This window comes from Podospora anserina, chromosome 3 (assembly GCF_000226545.1).
Source record: "Podospora anserina S mat+ genomic DNA chromosome 3, supercontig 3".
NCBI classification, from domain to species: domain Eukaryota; kingdom Fungi; phylum Ascomycota; class Sordariomycetes; order Sordariales; family Podosporaceae; genus Podospora; species Podospora anserina.
Window position 1 is genome coordinate 262,831 of NW_001914833.1, and position 17,019 is coordinate 279,849.

Below are 17,019 nucleotides of genomic sequence, written 5' to 3' on the forward strand. Positions count from 1 at the left end.
CTGTGCCTCTAATACCCCCTCACCTGCTTGGCTTTGCACTTTCCACTCCCAACACAACAGAGCCCTGTGAGTGACCTGGTGCGGTGCAGCTGCATACACCATCACTCACCAGCCCTATTGGCCTCACAAGCTGCGCCTAGCTACAGGGGTCTTTTTCAGCTGCTGAGGCCTCACCGCACGCAAAGATGTTGCGTTGTCCCACCTCGCCAGTGATGGCAATCCATCGCCGTCCCGACTCATCGATCGGAGAAGTCATCTCGCTGATACCATCATATCGCACAACAAGGATAAGGTGGCCTCTCGGTGAAGATGGGGCCCAGTTTGTTTGTGAAAGTGAAATCCAAGGGCAGAAAGTGGTTGCAGGCCGCTCCCCGGGAATCCTCGACTCCTTCGCCACAAACACTTTTGCCAACATCATCTCGGCCTGCATCCCAACTAGATACTCGACCAACATCTCAGCCAACGTCTTCTCCACCTACCTCGACGGATACCAATACCTCATCGCTACCGAGCCTACAAGAGCGACTTTGGAATGAGGCCTACGATGGGGTCAAAGCGAGCGAACCCAAACTGGTCGGGGCGTACGAGAAGATCTTATCAACTGAACTGCATGGAGACGACCCAAGCTCTGTTATTCCCGAATCAACAGACAACGAGATAGGAGAGACCCCGGGGACACGAAGCGGCCAAATGCAACAGCTGGTTCAGGCTGGACTGGATCGGACGCAGAAGCAAGCGTCCATCAAGCGAGGCATCGACGAAGGCTTGCAAGCAGTGCAAGAAGTCAAGAGAGTAGTAGACAAGGCGATGCATGCCGCTCCCGAAGCCGCCGTCGCCTGGGTCGGCGTCTGCCTCGGACTAGAGGTGTGTGTGATCAGCTTTTCCAACTGAAGAGAGAACGGTGGATGATCCCATGCTGACAGTCGATAGATCCTTTCGAACCCCGTAACCGAGGCACGGGACAACCGCAAAGGCATCGTCTACGTCCTGTTGAGAATAGAGTGGTACTGGAACTTGGTGTCCCTGCTTCTCGACGAGAACAAGGCCGAGCAATCTTCTGCGGGACTGCGAGCCCAATTAGAGAAGCATGTCGTGCAGCTCTACGAGAAACTCCTCGCGTATCAGATCAAGAGTGTCTGCCTCTACCACCGCAACTGGGCAGCCGTCATCGGAAGGGATCTGTGGAAAATCGATGACTGGGCTGGCCAGCTCAACGAGATCAAGGAAGCCGAGGCTGCCGTGCAAAGAGACATGGATCAATACAACAGCGAGGACAGCAAGATACAGCTTCGGAAACTCATCGACGTCGCAGGTGCTCTAGAGAAGCAACAGGAGAAGAGGCACCAGGACGACGGGGACAAGCAATGCCTGAGAGACCTGCTCGAGACTGACCCTCGCGACGACAAGACGCGCATCGAAGACACGAAGGGCGGCCTGCTTAGGGACTCGTACCGCTGGATTCTTGACCACGCCGACTTCCAGCGATTTCGCGACGATCCGCAGAGCCGGCTGCTCTGGATCAAGGGTGACCCTGGTAAAGGCAAGACCATGCTCCTATGCGGCATCATCGACGAGCTAAAGAAGGGACCCAACAGTCTCTTGTCCTATTTCTTCTGTCAGGCCACTGAGGCTCAACTGAGCAATGCGGCGTCTGTGCTACGTGGCCTCATCTACCTCCTCATCCTCCAGCAACCATCGCTTATTTCGCACGTCCGGTCAAAGCACGATGTTGCGGGCGAGAAACTCTTCCAGGGCATCAATGTCTGGGTGTCTCTGGTTGAGATATTCACGGACATGCTGAAGGACCCGACCTTGAAAGACGCAGTCTTGATCATTGACGCCCTTGACGAGTGCACTACCGATCGGCCCAAGCTTCTTGACTTCATCATTCAATCGTTGACGATATCTTCATCCCCGGTCAAGTGGATCGTGTCTAGTCGCAACTGGCAGGACATTGAGGAGAAACTCGACCGTATAGAACAGAAGGTCAGGCTTCAACTCGAGCTAAACCAAGACTCCATCTCTAAGGCTGTCGACACATATATTGAGTGCAAGGTGGAGGAGCTGGCAGGTCTTAAGAACTACGATAAGAAAACAAGGGACGCCGTTAAGAACCGCTTAACCTCCAATGCTGACGGCACCTTTCTCTGGGTGGCCTTGGTTTGTAAAGAGCTCGCAGACCCCAAGGCCCGAAAGCGGCATACGCTCTCTAGGTTGCATTCTTTCCCCCCTGGGCTGGATTCTCTATATGGCCGAATGATAGAGCATATCCGTGATTCGGAGGATGCTGACCTTTGCAAGGAGGTTCTGGCTATTGCCTCGGTAGTGTATCGACCTGTCACCTTGGATGAACTGAAGGTTCTTGCTGAGTCACTTGAGGATATTGACCCGGACGACCTGAAAGACATTATTGGCTCCTGTGGCTCTTTCTTGACCCTTCGGGAGAGCGTTGTTTACTTTGTGCATCAGTCGGCGAAGGATTACCTACTCAGCAAGGCATCCTGCCACATCTTGCCTTCTGGCACCGCGCACCAGCACCATACCCTTTTCTCGAGGTCGCTAGCGGCTCTGTCAGAGGCCCTGCGACGCGATATTTACGGCCTAAGCACCCCGGGATTCTCCATCGATCAGGTCTCGCTGCCCAATCCCGACCCATTGTCTTGGATCCGATATTCATGCATCTATTGGGTCGATCATCTCGTCGACTCCAATCCCACAAGCAGCCATAAGGATCTTCAGGATAGCAGCGTTATTCATGGATTCATCCAAAAGAAATACCTGTATTGGCTAGAATCTCTCAGCCTCTTACGCAGCATGTCGGAGGGAGTCCAGGCGGTGTACAAACTCGAGGCTTTGGTGGTGAGTTAATGTGGGCATACACCAGAGACGACCTAACATGTTTATAGAGAAACACGCGATCACAAAAACTGGCAGAACTACTTCGAGACGCGCGCCGGTTTTTCCTTTCTCACAAACGGCCGATCGAGATTGCTCCATTGCAGACCTATGCGTCGGCACTCGTGTTCAGCCCCGAACGCAGCCTCATTAGAGAACTCTTCAAGAAGGAAGAGCCAAATTGGATGATACTGAAACCAAGAATGGAAGCGGATTGGAACGCCTGCGTGCAGACGCTCGAGGGCCATGGCGGTTCGGTGAGGTCGGTGGTGTTCTCGGCGGATGGCCAGCGTCTCGCATCGGGCTCGGACGACAGGACGGTCAAGATCTGGGACGCGGCCACGGGCGCGTGCGTGCAGACGCTCGAGGGCCATGGCGGTTGGGTGAGCTCGGTGGTGTTCTCGGCGGATGGCCAGCGTCTCGCATCGGGCTCGGACGACAGGACGGTCAAGATCTGGGACGCGGCCACGGGCGCGTGCGTGCAGACGCTCGAGGGCCATGGCGGTTTGGTGATGTCGGTGGTGTTCTCGGCGGATGGCCAGCGTCTCGCATCGGGCTCGGACGACAGGACGGTCAAGATCTGGGACGCGGCCACGGGCGCGTGCGTGCAGACGCTCGAGGGCCATGGCGGTTGGGTGAGCTCGGTGGTGTTCTCGGCGGATGGCCAGCGTCTCGCATCGGGCTCGGACGACAGGACGGTCAAGATCTGGGACGCGGCCACGGGCGCGTGCGTGCAGACGCTCGAGGGCCATGGCGGTTTGGTGATGTCGGTGGTGTTCTCGGCGGATGGCCAGCGTCTCGCGTCGGGCTCGGGCGACAAGACGGTCAAGATCTGGGACGCGGCCACGGGCGCGTGCGTGCAGACGCTCGAGGGCCATGGCGGTTGGGTGAGGTCGGTGGTGTTCTCGGCGGATGGCCAGCGTCTCGCGTCGGGCTCGCACGACAAGACGGTCAAGATCTGGGACGCGGCCACGGGCGCGTGCGTGCAGACGCTCGAGGGCCATGGCGGTTGGGTGAGGTCGGTGGTGTTCTCGGCGGATGGCCAGCGTCTCGCATCGGGCTCGGGCGACGAGACGGTCAAGATCTGGGACGCGGCCACGGGCGCGTGCGTGCAGACGCTCGAGGGCCATGGCGGTTGGGTGATGTCGGTGGTGTTCTCGGCGGATGGCCAGCGTCTCGCATCGGGCTCGGGCGACGAGACGGTCAAGATCTGGGACGCGGCCACGGGCAAGTGCGTGCATACACTGGACGTTGGGAGAATATTATATCGTTTTTCATTCGATCCAACGACAAACTCTCTCCTCTCTACGGACATTGGACTTCTAAACCTGGATCACCCGGCTCTACAGCCTGCCGTTGATGATCAGTCGACTGCAATAACCTTACGGGGTGTTCGCCATTCTGGCTGGGGTATAAGCACCGACGGTGTATGGATTGTTAAAGATGGAAAGGAGATGCTTTGGCTACCTCCGGACTATCGAGTGGGGGAATACGCTGTTGTCGGATCAACGGTCGCTATCGGGTGTCGTTCAGGTCGTGTACTAGTGATGAAGTTCTCTTAGAGTGGAGGCAGGCATAATTATCTTTTTGGTCACAAGCAGCCCTTTTTAGTTCTCAGTAGTGACCTACGAAATTGGTTCTGTTTGATTTGGAAGCAGGAATCCCGGCCAGCAACTATTTCCTACCTTGGCTGGCTAGCCCTGTATTTATCGAGCTTCAGATGTGCTATTAGAAAAGACCAGCATCATTTCTTTCTCTTTAATTCCCTTTTAACTTTGTTCTCGGAGGGTCGTAGGGGCCGAGCAAAATTTATAGTAGAGTGGACTGCGGCGTTCTTGCCTTCCAGACCTAACGAGAACTGTCTAGTACCAGGAATCATGTGATCCACGGCCCCTTCACATCGAAAAACACTGGCCAGTCTGTAGATGAAGTTTCTGTTTGCTTAATGCTTTCTTTTGAGATAGAGGCTGGTGGCTGCAGATAGATACATCTTGCATGTTGGATGGCCCTTGTTTTCTGGCTGTCCGGGGCTCCTCTTTCGGTCGCAAGTGGAGGCCGGCTCGGCCATCGAATGTACCCACAATTCCCGATGGCCGATTGTGACCTTCGAGTCCTTGTATGACATGCTTAGAGGACTTTTATCCACTATTACGTCGATAGACATTCCATTTAGTTAATTCTCTATTTTACACCAAGACTAAAGCGACAGCAGAAAGGCCTTCCTTGGCTCTTAGATAGTTCTGGTTGCTCAACCATGGCAAAAAGCTCAGAGTTCGTGGCCAGACCCACATGACCGCTATACGGGTTTCTGCCTCGGTGCGAGTTCCAAGGCGCCCGGCAGTCCCGGCTTTCGGTCCCGCTCCGGCTCGCTGTTGACCACAATCGACCCCTCACGTGCTGCACGATTAGCAAGCTACTCGTTAAGCAGCACCAACGGACTCTAACTGCGGACAAGCAAGTGCCATCCACCCGGGGTTAAATAAGCAGTGGATAACCCGCCGCGAAATGCTATCCCTAAGGAAGCGTTCCTACGCGAGCATTGGCAAATGTTCAAGCTGAACGACAAAACAAGGCTACTATTCATATCTTAACATTGAATTATCTAACTCTCTTCCCGAAAACTGTTGACTTGAGCTGCTATACTTGACCGGCTTAACCCCTGAGTCTGGTCGAGTACCGGACTTGGATCGTGCCCTGAGAACGGTGCGGAAGGGCGTGCTGGATAGTGGCCCAATAATCGCCATCTTGTTTCATCCTGCGCACAGTTTCATCCTCTTCTGGCGTCCATCTTGCGCCGGGCGATTTTGCAACTGAAGGCAAAGTCTTAGACGGCCTTCTGCGCTTCTTTGGGTTCGACACAGATCTGCCAGCATGCGGCTGACATAAATCGGAGTCCCAGTCAAGCTGTAATTGAAATGTCGCCTTGCCGCCCTCAGTGATGGGTTTGAGAAAAACGTCTCCGAGAGGCCATTCCTCGAACCGAGCAAGAATCATGTTAGCCTCGGACGGAGCTGGTGTTGCTTGTGGCGGTGTTGGGCTGTCAATGGCGCGTCCAGGCGTTCGGGTCACGCTCGGCAACTGTGCGGCATGTGTTGTCGACCGTCTTTGGCGAGAGCTCCGAGAGCCCCGAGAACTGGCGGCGGTACTGTGGACTGAGACTTTGCGGCGCTTGCGACCTTGGTGTACACCATCGGCATCATCGTCTTCCGAACCGGAATCCTCACTGTCCGCGAGTGAAGGAGAGTTCTCATCTTGGTAGTGAGATTCTGACCCATCAAGGCCGTCCTCACTCTCTGAAACCTCACTATCTGCGTAACCGTCCTTGGACTGCATCGCTTTATGTATTTGCAAGGATATACGACGGGAAGACGAGGAGACGGGGACGGGGACGATACTAGGGCTTCAGATGGCGATTCGAATCCAGCCTTCGCCGCTAAGCCGGAGGCAGCAGCAGCGAGTCCGCGATTACAAACAAAATGGGCATCGGTACAAGCAGCGCTTAAACTCCATTCAGAGCACCACCCATGACGACTTTTCCTGTCGCTTCCTTTTTCCATTTTCTGTCTCCTTTTCCTTGAACCTCTCTTCCGAAAGTCAGATAACACAACCCAACACCGCAACTCCATACTCCTCACAGACCGAACTCCTACACCAAACTCAAGATACCGTTCACACAGTCTTCAACAATCATCTTTGACTTAACAACAATCATCTTTCTCTTCGTCGATGAACTTGGCCGACAGAGACGGCGAAATGACGGCGCACATCTGGGTCTTGATGATCATCTCCCATGGCCGGTACCTTACCTTACGAGGCAGAATTGGGAGTCGGAGTGGGCTGCGCCACGGGGCCGCGACAGGTGGGGAATCTAGCCGCGGTGGAGGGTGATGACGGAGAGATGTTGGGGACATATGGGCCCGCGCCGTGGTTTGGCAAGTGCAGCGGTGGCAGACGGGTGGTGGACGCTTTGCTGGGAGTTGGTAAGGAATCATTGTCGATGGTCTTGACGCTGACTGTATCACCAACAGGTCCCGAACCAGGAGAATAGTAGCGGTATGGAGGGGAGACCGCGGAGGGGGCAATGGGAGCTGAACTTTTATAAGTCACGCTCGGGACAGATGACGCCGCCGATTGCTGGGGTGCCGGTGGTTCGAACCTCTTCCCGTCGGTGCTGAACAAACCCGGGCAGCGGATCTCGATGTTGCCGCCTGTATTGATGCGGAACTCGCACGAGAGGTAATCGTAGCCACCAACTCGATTAACGGGCAGGATGAAAGGGATCGGCGCGTCAACCTTGCTGCTCTTCCAAGTCCATTTCGTAGGCGTCTCTTCGACCATGTTGTACTTGTGTTGGCGGGCAATGGCCACAATGCAAGGGAACTCCTTCTTATTATCCCACTCGGTGTACTTTGTTTCCATGATGGGATGGCATTGCTCTGGCAGGTAGGTCCCGGGCACCCACAGTTGATAGCGCTGGATCACGGCGTGCATGAAGTCTCGCTTGTATATGAAATTGCGGTCGTTGGCTTCCTCATAAAACCAGTTTCTGAACTGGTTCCAGATTTCCAAGTCCTTCGTGAACCGGTCGTCAAGGTTCTTGTTTTTCACCATGCGAGCGGTCTCGCTTTTTTCCTCCTTAGCCCACCGAGCAACGGCCCAGTTCCAGACAGCTTGTTGATATCTCTGCGAGGATTTCACCCTGCTCGACTTGGCGGCCTCTTCAGCGCCCGGTGCGCTCGAGGCAGTCGAGGACGGGGGTGTAACGGATGGACTGCTGGGCTTGATAAATGCCATGGGCAAGTCCACTTGTATAAAACCGCTCACCAAATCGTGGTCGTACGTCCTGGTTGCCGGTTTGAACGGGGAAGGGAAAGGTATAACATGAGGTCCAAAAGGAATCGGCAATATGACGATTTTGTTCTTCTTCTTCTTCCTCCTCTCAAAAGGCACGAGTTCGCCATCCTTGTAGACTTGCTCGTTGATTCTTTCGCGTCGGGGGTTAGGTACCCTCTGAGGATATGGCGGCCCCGGGAGGACGGCGTCGCGTCTGCCGAGAACAGCCTGGAGGTTTACTTGATGCACTGGCTCAGGGGTCGGTACGGCTGCCGAGGACTTGCTCTCGTGGTGCGTGTGTCCCCAGAAGGGAACAAGTTGCCCTGTGATCGCAAAGAAACCAACCCAGCCCAAACAGAGAGCTGCGAGGCAGAGACAACACAATGTCCTACCGGCCCCGCGTCTCCTCTGTGCCCAAGGTGGGGGGTGTTGGGGGTCGTCGGTGTTCATCGCAAGGTCTGACTTTGTGAAGTCCCGTCAAACGATTGACGGAAAGTCGTGGGCAGGAAGAGAAAAGACATTTCCCACCGCAAGGGGGAAATGTTGTTCTTCAGTCCGCTTGCTATTGTAGCACGAGGGCAGTGTTATCATCAGGTCACGGCCCTATCAGCGTTGGTATGCCTCCGGAGTCCGGATTGTAAACCTACCGGATAGAGATCCATCATGGGACATGGTGCGGGGATGGGCGAGAGGGACTGGTTGAGGACATGGGGCTCAGTTCGTGTGGAGACAAAGTCTGGCCAACTGCTGACTGTTAGCTCCCAGCAGTTCAAGTCGTGGCGGCGCTCAACACTACCTAGCCGCTTCTCCTTGATATCAAAGGGGCCGGACCTCACGGTATCCACCGTTGTCAACTCCGGCGCCGGGCAACACGTCCAGCACAGATACGAAAAGCCACACAGATGGTAAATCTCTGGTAAATTTTCCCACAGTATGTACATCATAAAGTTTCAACGCCAAAACCCAACACACAAGCCCAACCAGACCGCTCCGCTGACCGACCTCGTAAAAAGATATGTGATGCAGAAGATATCCAACTTTCTCCAACACGAAAACAACCACATGCAACCTTAAACAACACCACCCAGTGATGCAATGGATTTCCCCCATTTGCCCCCCTCATTACCCCCTACACAGCCCGTATCCAGAGCCCCGTCGTCACAAACGATTATCCTTTCCTCGCTGCACCTCTCAAAGCCTATCCAGCCATTTACCAAGGCTTGACCTTGCGCATGCTGCCCTCCTCCAACAGGGCCTTGTGCATGTCGAAGCTGTTGAAGAGCAGGTGAGGCTCGTGGCCCATACCCTTACGCAGGCACTCAAACTCGGCCTTCTCGAAGTAAGCCTTGAGGATAGGCTTGTACACATCGTGGGCGCACTTGTCAATGATCACGCGGGCTCTCTCGCGGGGAGCCAGACCGCGAACGTCGGCAAGACCAGCTTCGGTAACCACAATGTCCAAGTCGTGCTCAGTCTGATCAATGTGAGTGCACATGGGGACAATGCACGAGACACCGTGGGGGTCCGTCTTGGAGGGACGAGTCGAGGGAGTGTGCATGATGGAGTACTTGGCGTTTCTCAAGAAATCAGCCGAGCCACCGAGACCGTTGAGCATGCGGGAGCCCATGACGCAGGTCGAGTTGGCGTGAGCGTAAATGTCAACCTCGACGGGGGTGTTCATGCCGATGACACCAAGGCGACGGATGATCTCGGGGGAGTTGGACACCTGTTGAGAGCGGAGGAGGAGCTTGTCCTTGTAGGACTCCCAGTTCTTGTAGAAGCGCTTGAAGCCGTCGGGGGAGAAGCGGACAGAGGTAGCGGTGGCGAAGTCGAGGCGGCCAGAGTCGAAAAGATCAAGGAAGGTATCCTGGATGACCTCGGTCCACACCTTGAGGTTGCGGAAGTTGGAGTTGTCCAGACCACCAATGACGGCATTGGCTATGTTGCCGATACCGGACTGGAGAGGAAGGAGGTTCTTGGGAAGACGGCCGTGCTTCACCTCGTGCTCAAAGAATTCAATCAAGTGGCTGGCAATCTGCTGCGAGCCCTCATCGGCAGGGGTGTTGGGGGAGGTCTGATCCTGGTAGTCGGATTCGACGATACCAACAACCTTCTCGGGGTCGATGGGGATCGAGTTGGTACCAATGCGGTCCTCGACCTGGGTGATCAGGTAGGGCTTGCGGCGGGGAGGAAGATCGGTCATGGTGATGTCGTGCAGGCCATCGAAGCTCGGGAGCGAGGTGTTGACCTCAATAATGATCTGAAACACAAGATGTCAGTTCGTTGCTAACCACGCCAGACCTTTACAGATGACTTACCTTGTCAGCCATCTGGATCAGCTCGGGAGTGGCACCGACGGAAGCACCGGGGACGATGCTGCCATCCTCCTTGATCTCAGAAGCCTCAACAACCGCCACATCGAGCTTGCCATTTGGCTTGTCCTTGGTGTAGTAGCCATATACAAGGTCGACGGGGAACATGGACAGATGCTTGTCGAAGAAGTTGATGCGGCCCTCGTTGATGCCCTTGGCGATATCCTTGCCGACCTGGTGAGGAGACCGTCTCTCAATCATGTCGAGGGCAGCCCAGCGGTTCTCGGTCTCGGCACCGGACGAGGCGCCGACGAAGAGGCTGTACTTGAGCTGTCCCTGGAGGTTGTTCTTCTCGACATGGTCGGCGAGGAAAACGGGAATCTTCCTGCGCAAGAGGGTCAGTATGGACGGCTAGTGCCCGGCAAAAGAAATTTGACAGAGACATACTTGGGGTAGCCGACACCGGTGAAGCCAGACCAGCCAATGTAGGAGCCATTGGGGAAGTGGTGCAAGAGGTCTTCGGGCTGGCACAGCTTGTTGAGCATCGACGGGCGATGGACGCGCGCCTTGAGCGCAGCCGAAGCTACTCTGGACGCCATTTTGAGCAGTTGGGCTGTGAGAGAGAGAAAAAAAGACTGAAAACGCCGGGAAAAGAGAGTGGGGCTGCTCAGAGCGACGAAGCTGTCCGCAATGGCTGGCCGGTCAGGGCAGTTCTGACGTGATGGTGATGAGGCGGGTTGTGGTGAAGGAGGTGGCAGTCGGACACAGAAAGACGACCGAAGGAAGAAAAGAGAACAGAGAAAAGCCGCAGGAAAATCACCAGAGATGCAGAGCAGAATTAGTTCCCTCGACACAAACTCGCGCAGACAGGAGGAGCGGCAGTCTGCCCACTTTAATTACTCTACATCATCAGTTGCCCAACAGGTTCATCCCGGTTCAGGGTCTCCATGCCGTGCTGTCTGGGCGGGCCGCCGGCGGGCGCGGAAGCCTTCAAAACTCGAGAGCCCCGCATCTCATCCCATTCACCTCTCTCACTTGCCACCTCTCCCCCATCCTTCCAAAACTGCCATTGATTTCGTGTTCTGATTGTTGGAAGCAGTGGAGCCGGCTCATTTCTCTCCAGTAATCGAATTGTTCTTTTTCCTCATCTGTTTGCTCAAGACTGCCACTTTTGCAAACAGCCCCCCATCTTTTCCTCTAGATCTGCTCGTCTGTGATGTCATCGGGGGAACGGAGGGGGATGACCAATCAGGAAGCAGCAAACGGGCGCGGCAGGCATTCAGCGCCCAGACACAGCAGCCCAGCACCGGTCTCTGCGGGCGCTTCCGTCTGTCCTTGGGATCCTAGAGCTCCGTTGAGCCGCAGCCAGGGTATTAAGCTCGGCTATGCCCCGGCTTGACTCAGCGAACAAGCAACCCCCAATGTATTATTCCAGAGGGAATATCCACGATGATATCCGAGACAACCGCCTGAATACTTCTCCGACCTCTGATTGACTGTCGAGTCCTCGCGCCCACGGCTATTTGCGTCGCCCTCAGCGGAAAGAAGGAGGCCGCTCCCGGCAGTGTGTTGCGCCAAGCTCAAACCGGCATCGAGCCACGCCATCGTCGAGAGAAGAGCTCCACCCTATGGTGCGGCCCACCGGCCCCCGTGGGCGCACCTGTCGATGTGTCCCCAGCGATAGGCGTTGTGCATGGTAGAGACGGTGCGAAGGTGGACAGAAAAGGCATCAAGATGGATCATTTTGATGATGAACAGGGCCACTTCCCCATGGGCAAGCAAATCTGAAAATCTGGGGTTGAAGACCATTTTATGAACGGTAACCCGGCTGTGCCTGACACCGCTGACCCCCACGACGGGAGCCATGGATGCGCTAATTCTGGAAGCTGCCGGAGTCGGGACACCGGGCTTCCAGACTAACTCTCGCCACGAGGGTAGTCGCCGGTCACCGGTGGTTTGGTCTACTTGGCGGGCCCGTCAACCGGCCATGACGTCTTGCCGGCTGCTCCGGAGCTTTGGGTTGTTCGGAGTGCCGAGAGGCCGGGTTGTACAAGGCGACACCGCCGTGTGACTGCTATGCTTTACGGCTGCAAAGATTACACATGGATATTGTTTCCCAAGCCTTGGGGCTGTCCTTGCTACATACAGCCATCAATCGAGGAAAGCATATTATGACGCTTACTATCGTGGTGCGCTGAAGGACCTTGCTCCAGTTTGCGATCTGGTCGAGATACCTTATATAGGCTGTTGGTGGTATGGACTTGTTGCACATGTTGGTCCATTTGCCCAGGACAATTATCGCTGTTGGGTGAGGGTTACGCCCGAGTCGACAGTATCACCGCGGTCTCTCGTCAAAACAGTGATACCAATCGCAGCCCTGCCACCCACCGCCCAACATTCCAGCTTGTCTACGAGGTGTAACATCGCATCCATGTATTCCGTATCGCACCTGGTGGTTGGATCCATCTATAGGGCGTTTGTATGCTCGTCTGTTTGGCTACTGTTCGAATCCGAAGTTCAGTGGACGGAGGGTCGATGTATCGCGGGGTAGGAATGGCTCGTTGTCGGGTTGCGGGCGCAGTGAGGTAGGTAGATCCGAGATAGGGATAGGGACCGGGAGCGATAACGATCATGATGGAGGCACTGGGAGGCTGGAGCGGTCGGAAGTCGGGAGTTGAGATAGCTCGTTTGGTGGGAGTCGGTGGACGGCACTTGGGCGTGTCAGTCGAGGGAACGTTACATAACGCGTGAAGCAACGCGTCTGATTGGTCAGACTCGAGGACGGCCTACCCCACACCACCCACAATTTGAACGGTTTTATGCGGCGGGGATTTGGCTCCCGCAATCTTGGCTTCAAAAGAGCGGGGAGGGACGCCTGAGCATCTGTGCTCTTGCGGCGCTTCCCCGCCACTTCTCGGCTCCTTCCTAAACAGAACGTCCTACCATCGATCAATCATCCAATTGTTCAACGTCTTTTGCTCAGCGTTCACAAGCCTTGCCATGTCCATTCGGTCCGGTCTGTGATCCTGCCCTGTCGCTCCCATCTGCGAGCACACGAGCATCATCTACCACCATGTGATGCTCTCAAGAGGGACTGATATCTATTCAATGGGGGAGAGATAGACAATCATGACATCCTGGAATGAACCACCTTGACGCCACGGTCTGCTCATGGCGCGTCGGTACTACCTAGCCTACACATCACAGACCTCTCAGCTCAACACCACAGCCCAGTCATACGTAGCAAGGATGGAAGCTGTTCGTTGCAGAGCATCTCAGCTGTCCATCAGGCAGTTGCTTCCAGGACTTGGGGATCTACCTACCAGACAGTCCAGAGCATCCTTCTGCAACCACACCGCAAACACAGGAGCAAAACAGTAGTAGTAGCTGCTCGCACAGAAACAAGCGCTCTTGCAGCGTCGTATCCATTGACACAGCTACACCTGACCTTGCCAACAAAAATTCCAAGTACCAGCCAGAACTTTTGGTCCCAATCTCAATCTACCTGTCATGGGCCTCTCCCACGGGCGTATTCAAGAATTACTTTAATTCCCTGCGTCCTCCCGGCCCCCGCCGTCTTGGTTAATCTTCTGCCGTGTAACACCCTACCTATCACCTACCATCTCCCTCCCTCCCTTGGATCGACAACAATTGTCGATCTTTTCCGACTTTTATTTCTTTTTCGCAACCTCTTCTTCCTGAAGATTCATCTTCACGTGTCGCCTCTCCCACGACTGGAACGACCGACCGACCCAAGATTGTGAACGATTACTTCTATCGACATTTCAGAACAGAACAAAGTTTGGTTTCCTCGAAATATTGACAACAAATGGCGGAGGAAAAGCAAGAAATCCGGCAGACCGTCGAGGCACCTGCCGTCCGACCAAGCACACCTACAGGCACCATCCACCGACCTTCGGGATGGATGTACAAAGGTTTCCGTCTGGGCAAGTCGGAAGTGTGGTTCGCGTCGCCCATCGTCCAGCTCCTGATGGTAGCCATGGTTTGCTTCCTGTGCCCCGGCATGTTCAACGCTCTCACCGGTCTCGGTGCCGCCGGGCAGGTTGATCCAGGCGCGCAAAACGACGCCAACACGGCCCTCTATTCCACCTTTGCCGTGGTCGCCTTCTTCTCGGGCACCGTCACCAACATCTTCGGAGTGAAACCAACACTGGCTTTTGGGACCCTCGGATACTGCATCTACGCTGCCAGCTTTTTGAGCTACAATCACAACCAGAACCGCGGATTCGTCGTCTTTGCGGGAGCGTTCCTCGGCATCTGCGCCGGTCTGCTGTGGACCGCCCAGGGAACCATCATGATGAGCTATCCGTCCGAAGACAAGAAGGGGCGGTACATATCCTGGTTCTGGATCATCTTCAATCTCGGAGCCGTCATCGGGTCGCTGGTGCCGCTCGGCCAAAATATCGATGCGATAGGCGCCACCGCGGTCAACGACGGGACCTACATCGGCTTCATTGTGCTCATGCTCATCGGCGCTGCTCTCGCCCTTTTGCTCTGCAATGCCAGGAGCGTCATCCGCCACGACGGCAGCAAGGTCATCTTGATGAAGAACCCCAGCTGGAAGACGGAGATCAAGGGATTGGTCGAGACTATCACCCTGGCACCCTGGGTCATCCTGCTGTTCCCCATGTTTTTCGCCTCCAACATCTTCTACACCTATCAGCTCAACGACATGAACCTCCAATTCAACACGCGTGCCCGGACGCTCAACGGTTTGCTGTACTGGACCAGTCAGATCATTGGAGCCTCCATTTTCGGCTACGCTCTTGATATCACCAGGTTCCGTCGGTCGGTGCGCGCCAAGGCGAGCTTGGTTGTGCTATTCAGCTTGACATTTGTCATTTGGGGCGGTGGCTGGGCCTGGCAAAAACAGCAAGTCCCTCGAGAAATTCTGGAGGATGAAAGCTTGGAGCATAGAAGAATTGACTGGCAAGATGGTGGAGAGAAGTACATCGGACCCATGTTTTTGTTCATGTTTTATGGGTTTTACGATGCCGCGTGGCAGACTTGCATTTACTGGTACGTTGATGGGCCCGAAGGACTGTCGAACATGATGTTGACATTTTGGAAACAGGTATATGGGTGCTCTCAGCAACTCTGGTCGCAAAGCTGCCAATCTCGCTGGTTTCTACAAGGGAATTCAGTCTGCCGGTGCGGCCGTCTTTTGGCGCTTGGACGGGCTGAAGACACCGTTCAATACCATCTTTGGAGTCACCGTGAGTTCCTCGGCTATCACTTTATCTTGTTAGTTGTGGCTTGCTGACACGTCGCCTTTAGTGGGGTCTGCTTGCTGCCGCGCTGCTGTTCGCCGCGCCTGTTATCTGGCTCAAGGTGAAAGACACCGTGACTGCCGAAGAAGACTTGAAGTTCAGCGATGAGACCATTGCGGACGTTAGGGCTACAACAGACGCCAGCAGGGAGGCTGCGTGAGTCGATGTCTTGATGAGGTGTTTTCTTGTTGATTTGGTGGAAGGGGCGTTGTACTTGGGTACTTCTGGTGTCACCTTTGTGTATGGCAAGGTTATGGCTATTGAAAGGGTGACTGGTTCCCTTGGCTATTGTGCACTAGAGATACCCATGGGTTTGTTGGGATATATCTTGTTGGCAATGATACCAATACATCTGGATGATTTACCCCTGTCCGTGGTGCGTGAGGAGAGAACCTTTCGGGCCTCTTCAACTCGAATGATTTCCTTGAAGAACCATCTGTTGATCCTCATTCTGGTCGAGAGCACTGTACTAAACAGCTTCAACAGTCAGCTGAGGCCCGAGGCACCTTGTTTTGCGACCGCCACGCGCCTTACTGATTATATATCTTCCTGTCATCGAGAAGGTTCAATGGGTGTGTGACGGAGATGCTCTGCCACACTGTCTCTTGCCGGCCAAGGCAGTCATGGGAAGGGCTGTCCCCAGTTTCGCCTGACACTTTGTCTGACGGGCAACTGCACACCGTATCTCGGGCCCGAGACATGCCTTCCGTGATTCGCAAGTTTCGCTCTATTGTTCCCGGCCAGCAAGCTTGTCATGGAAGGTGTTCGCCAGCCTCTGCGCACGATAAAACTTGGTTACGATTCCGCTGCCAGCTCTTCTCCCTCTTCTCTTCTCTTCTTCATTCACACACAGCATCAGTCAACAAGTTTTCCCAACAGAAGAATTCCACATCAAGCATCATTTCATTGTGTCTTTTTTTGTCTTTGGCATTCATTCCCACGACAACGTTGTCTATTTATCTCTGACCGACCACGATACTTACTTCGATCGCAATAGCTATCCACTCAGGGAGAATGTACACCAAAACCACAGTCCTCCTCGCGCTTTTGGCACCCCTTTGCCTCTCCTTTCCCGTGGACCCTCCAGCAGCAGCCCTCCCGGTCGATTCCACCACAGATTCCCAACCAGCCGCTGCTCCCGAAGCAGCTCCTGTTCCTGTTGTGGCCGTCCCCAATGCTGCCCCGCCCATTGAAGAGGTCTGGACCATCCAAGGCGCCCGCCGCGTGTGCGAACCTGACAACTCGGAATGCGTCTGGACGTTTACCATCAGCACCAACTCTGTCTACGCCCCTGTGCCGTGCATAGTCAAGATCCCCTCTGATCCCGAACGCAAGGTGCCTGCGAACCAGAACAATGCCGAGGGATTGGTTTGTGGGCCGTATGAAGTGTCGGCGGGGTGGAGTTCGGCGTTTGGGGTTGAGAATGGGTTTACGGTGTTGTATGTGGTGGACATGGAGAGGAAGATGGGGGTGTGGCCTGCGTATGAGGACAAGAAGGTGGAGAAGGGGGAGGTTGTAGTGCCTGATTTGCGGCTGCCGGTCAAGCATCTGGGGTGAGGGGTTTAAAGAAGTTGTATGGTAGATTATTTGGTTATGGTGTTGCTCGCCGGTCATTATTTGCTATGAGGAGGGATTGTTGGTATAAGACTAGGATGGGTAGACTCTCGTGAGAAATGAGGCCATGCGGT

At 54.9% G+C, this 17,019-nt stretch overlaps 5 protein-coding genes across 5 annotated transcripts; 3 read left to right on the top strand and 2 right to left on the bottom strand.

Moving 5' to 3' along the window:
- Positions 1-309: 309 nt before the first annotated feature.
- On the top strand, positions 310-4,457 carry PODANS_3_10930 (uncharacterized protein; the record flags this gene model as incomplete). Its single annotated transcript, XM_001903500.1, has 3 exons — positions 310-870; positions 931-2,859; positions 3,003-4,457. 3 exons carry the CDS (start codon positions 310-312, stop codon positions 4,455-4,457), a joined length of 3,945 nt encoding a protein of 1,314 aa, XP_001903535.1.
- A 2,245-nt stretch (positions 4,458-6,702) lies between these two features.
- On the bottom strand, positions 6,703-8,178 carry PODANS_3_10920 (uncharacterized protein; the record flags this gene model as incomplete). The annotated part of the gene is made up of 1 exon (XM_001903501.1): positions 6,703-8,178. One exon carries the CDS (start codon positions 8,176-8,178, stop codon positions 6,703-6,705), a length of 1,476 nt encoding a protein of 491 aa, XP_001903536.1.
- Positions 8,179-8,938: 760 nt separating this feature from the next.
- On the bottom strand, positions 8,939-10,639 carry PODANS_3_10910 (uncharacterized protein; the record flags this gene model as incomplete). Its single annotated transcript, XM_001903502.1, has 3 exons — positions 8,939-9,988; positions 10,047-10,425; positions 10,488-10,639. The coding sequence occupies 3 exons, from the start codon at positions 10,637-10,639 to the stop codon at positions 8,939-8,941; spliced, it is 1,581 nt and encodes a 526-aa protein (XP_001903537.1).
- Positions 10,640-13,965: 3,326 nt separating this feature from the next.
- On the top strand, positions 13,966-15,491 carry PODANS_3_10900 (uncharacterized protein; the record flags this gene model as incomplete). Its single annotated transcript, XM_001903503.1, has 3 exons — positions 13,966-15,080; positions 15,136-15,277; positions 15,339-15,491. The coding sequence occupies 3 exons, from the start codon at positions 13,966-13,968 to the stop codon at positions 15,489-15,491; spliced, it is 1,410 nt and encodes a 469-aa protein (XP_001903538.1).
- Positions 15,492-16,345: 854 nt separating this feature from the next.
- On the top strand, positions 16,346-16,888 carry PODANS_3_10890 (uncharacterized protein; the record flags this gene model as incomplete). Its single annotated transcript, XM_001903504.1, has 1 exon — positions 16,346-16,888. One exon carries the CDS (start codon positions 16,346-16,348, stop codon positions 16,886-16,888), a length of 543 nt encoding a protein of 180 aa, XP_001903539.1.
- Between the last annotated feature and the right edge of the window lie 131 nt (positions 16,889-17,019).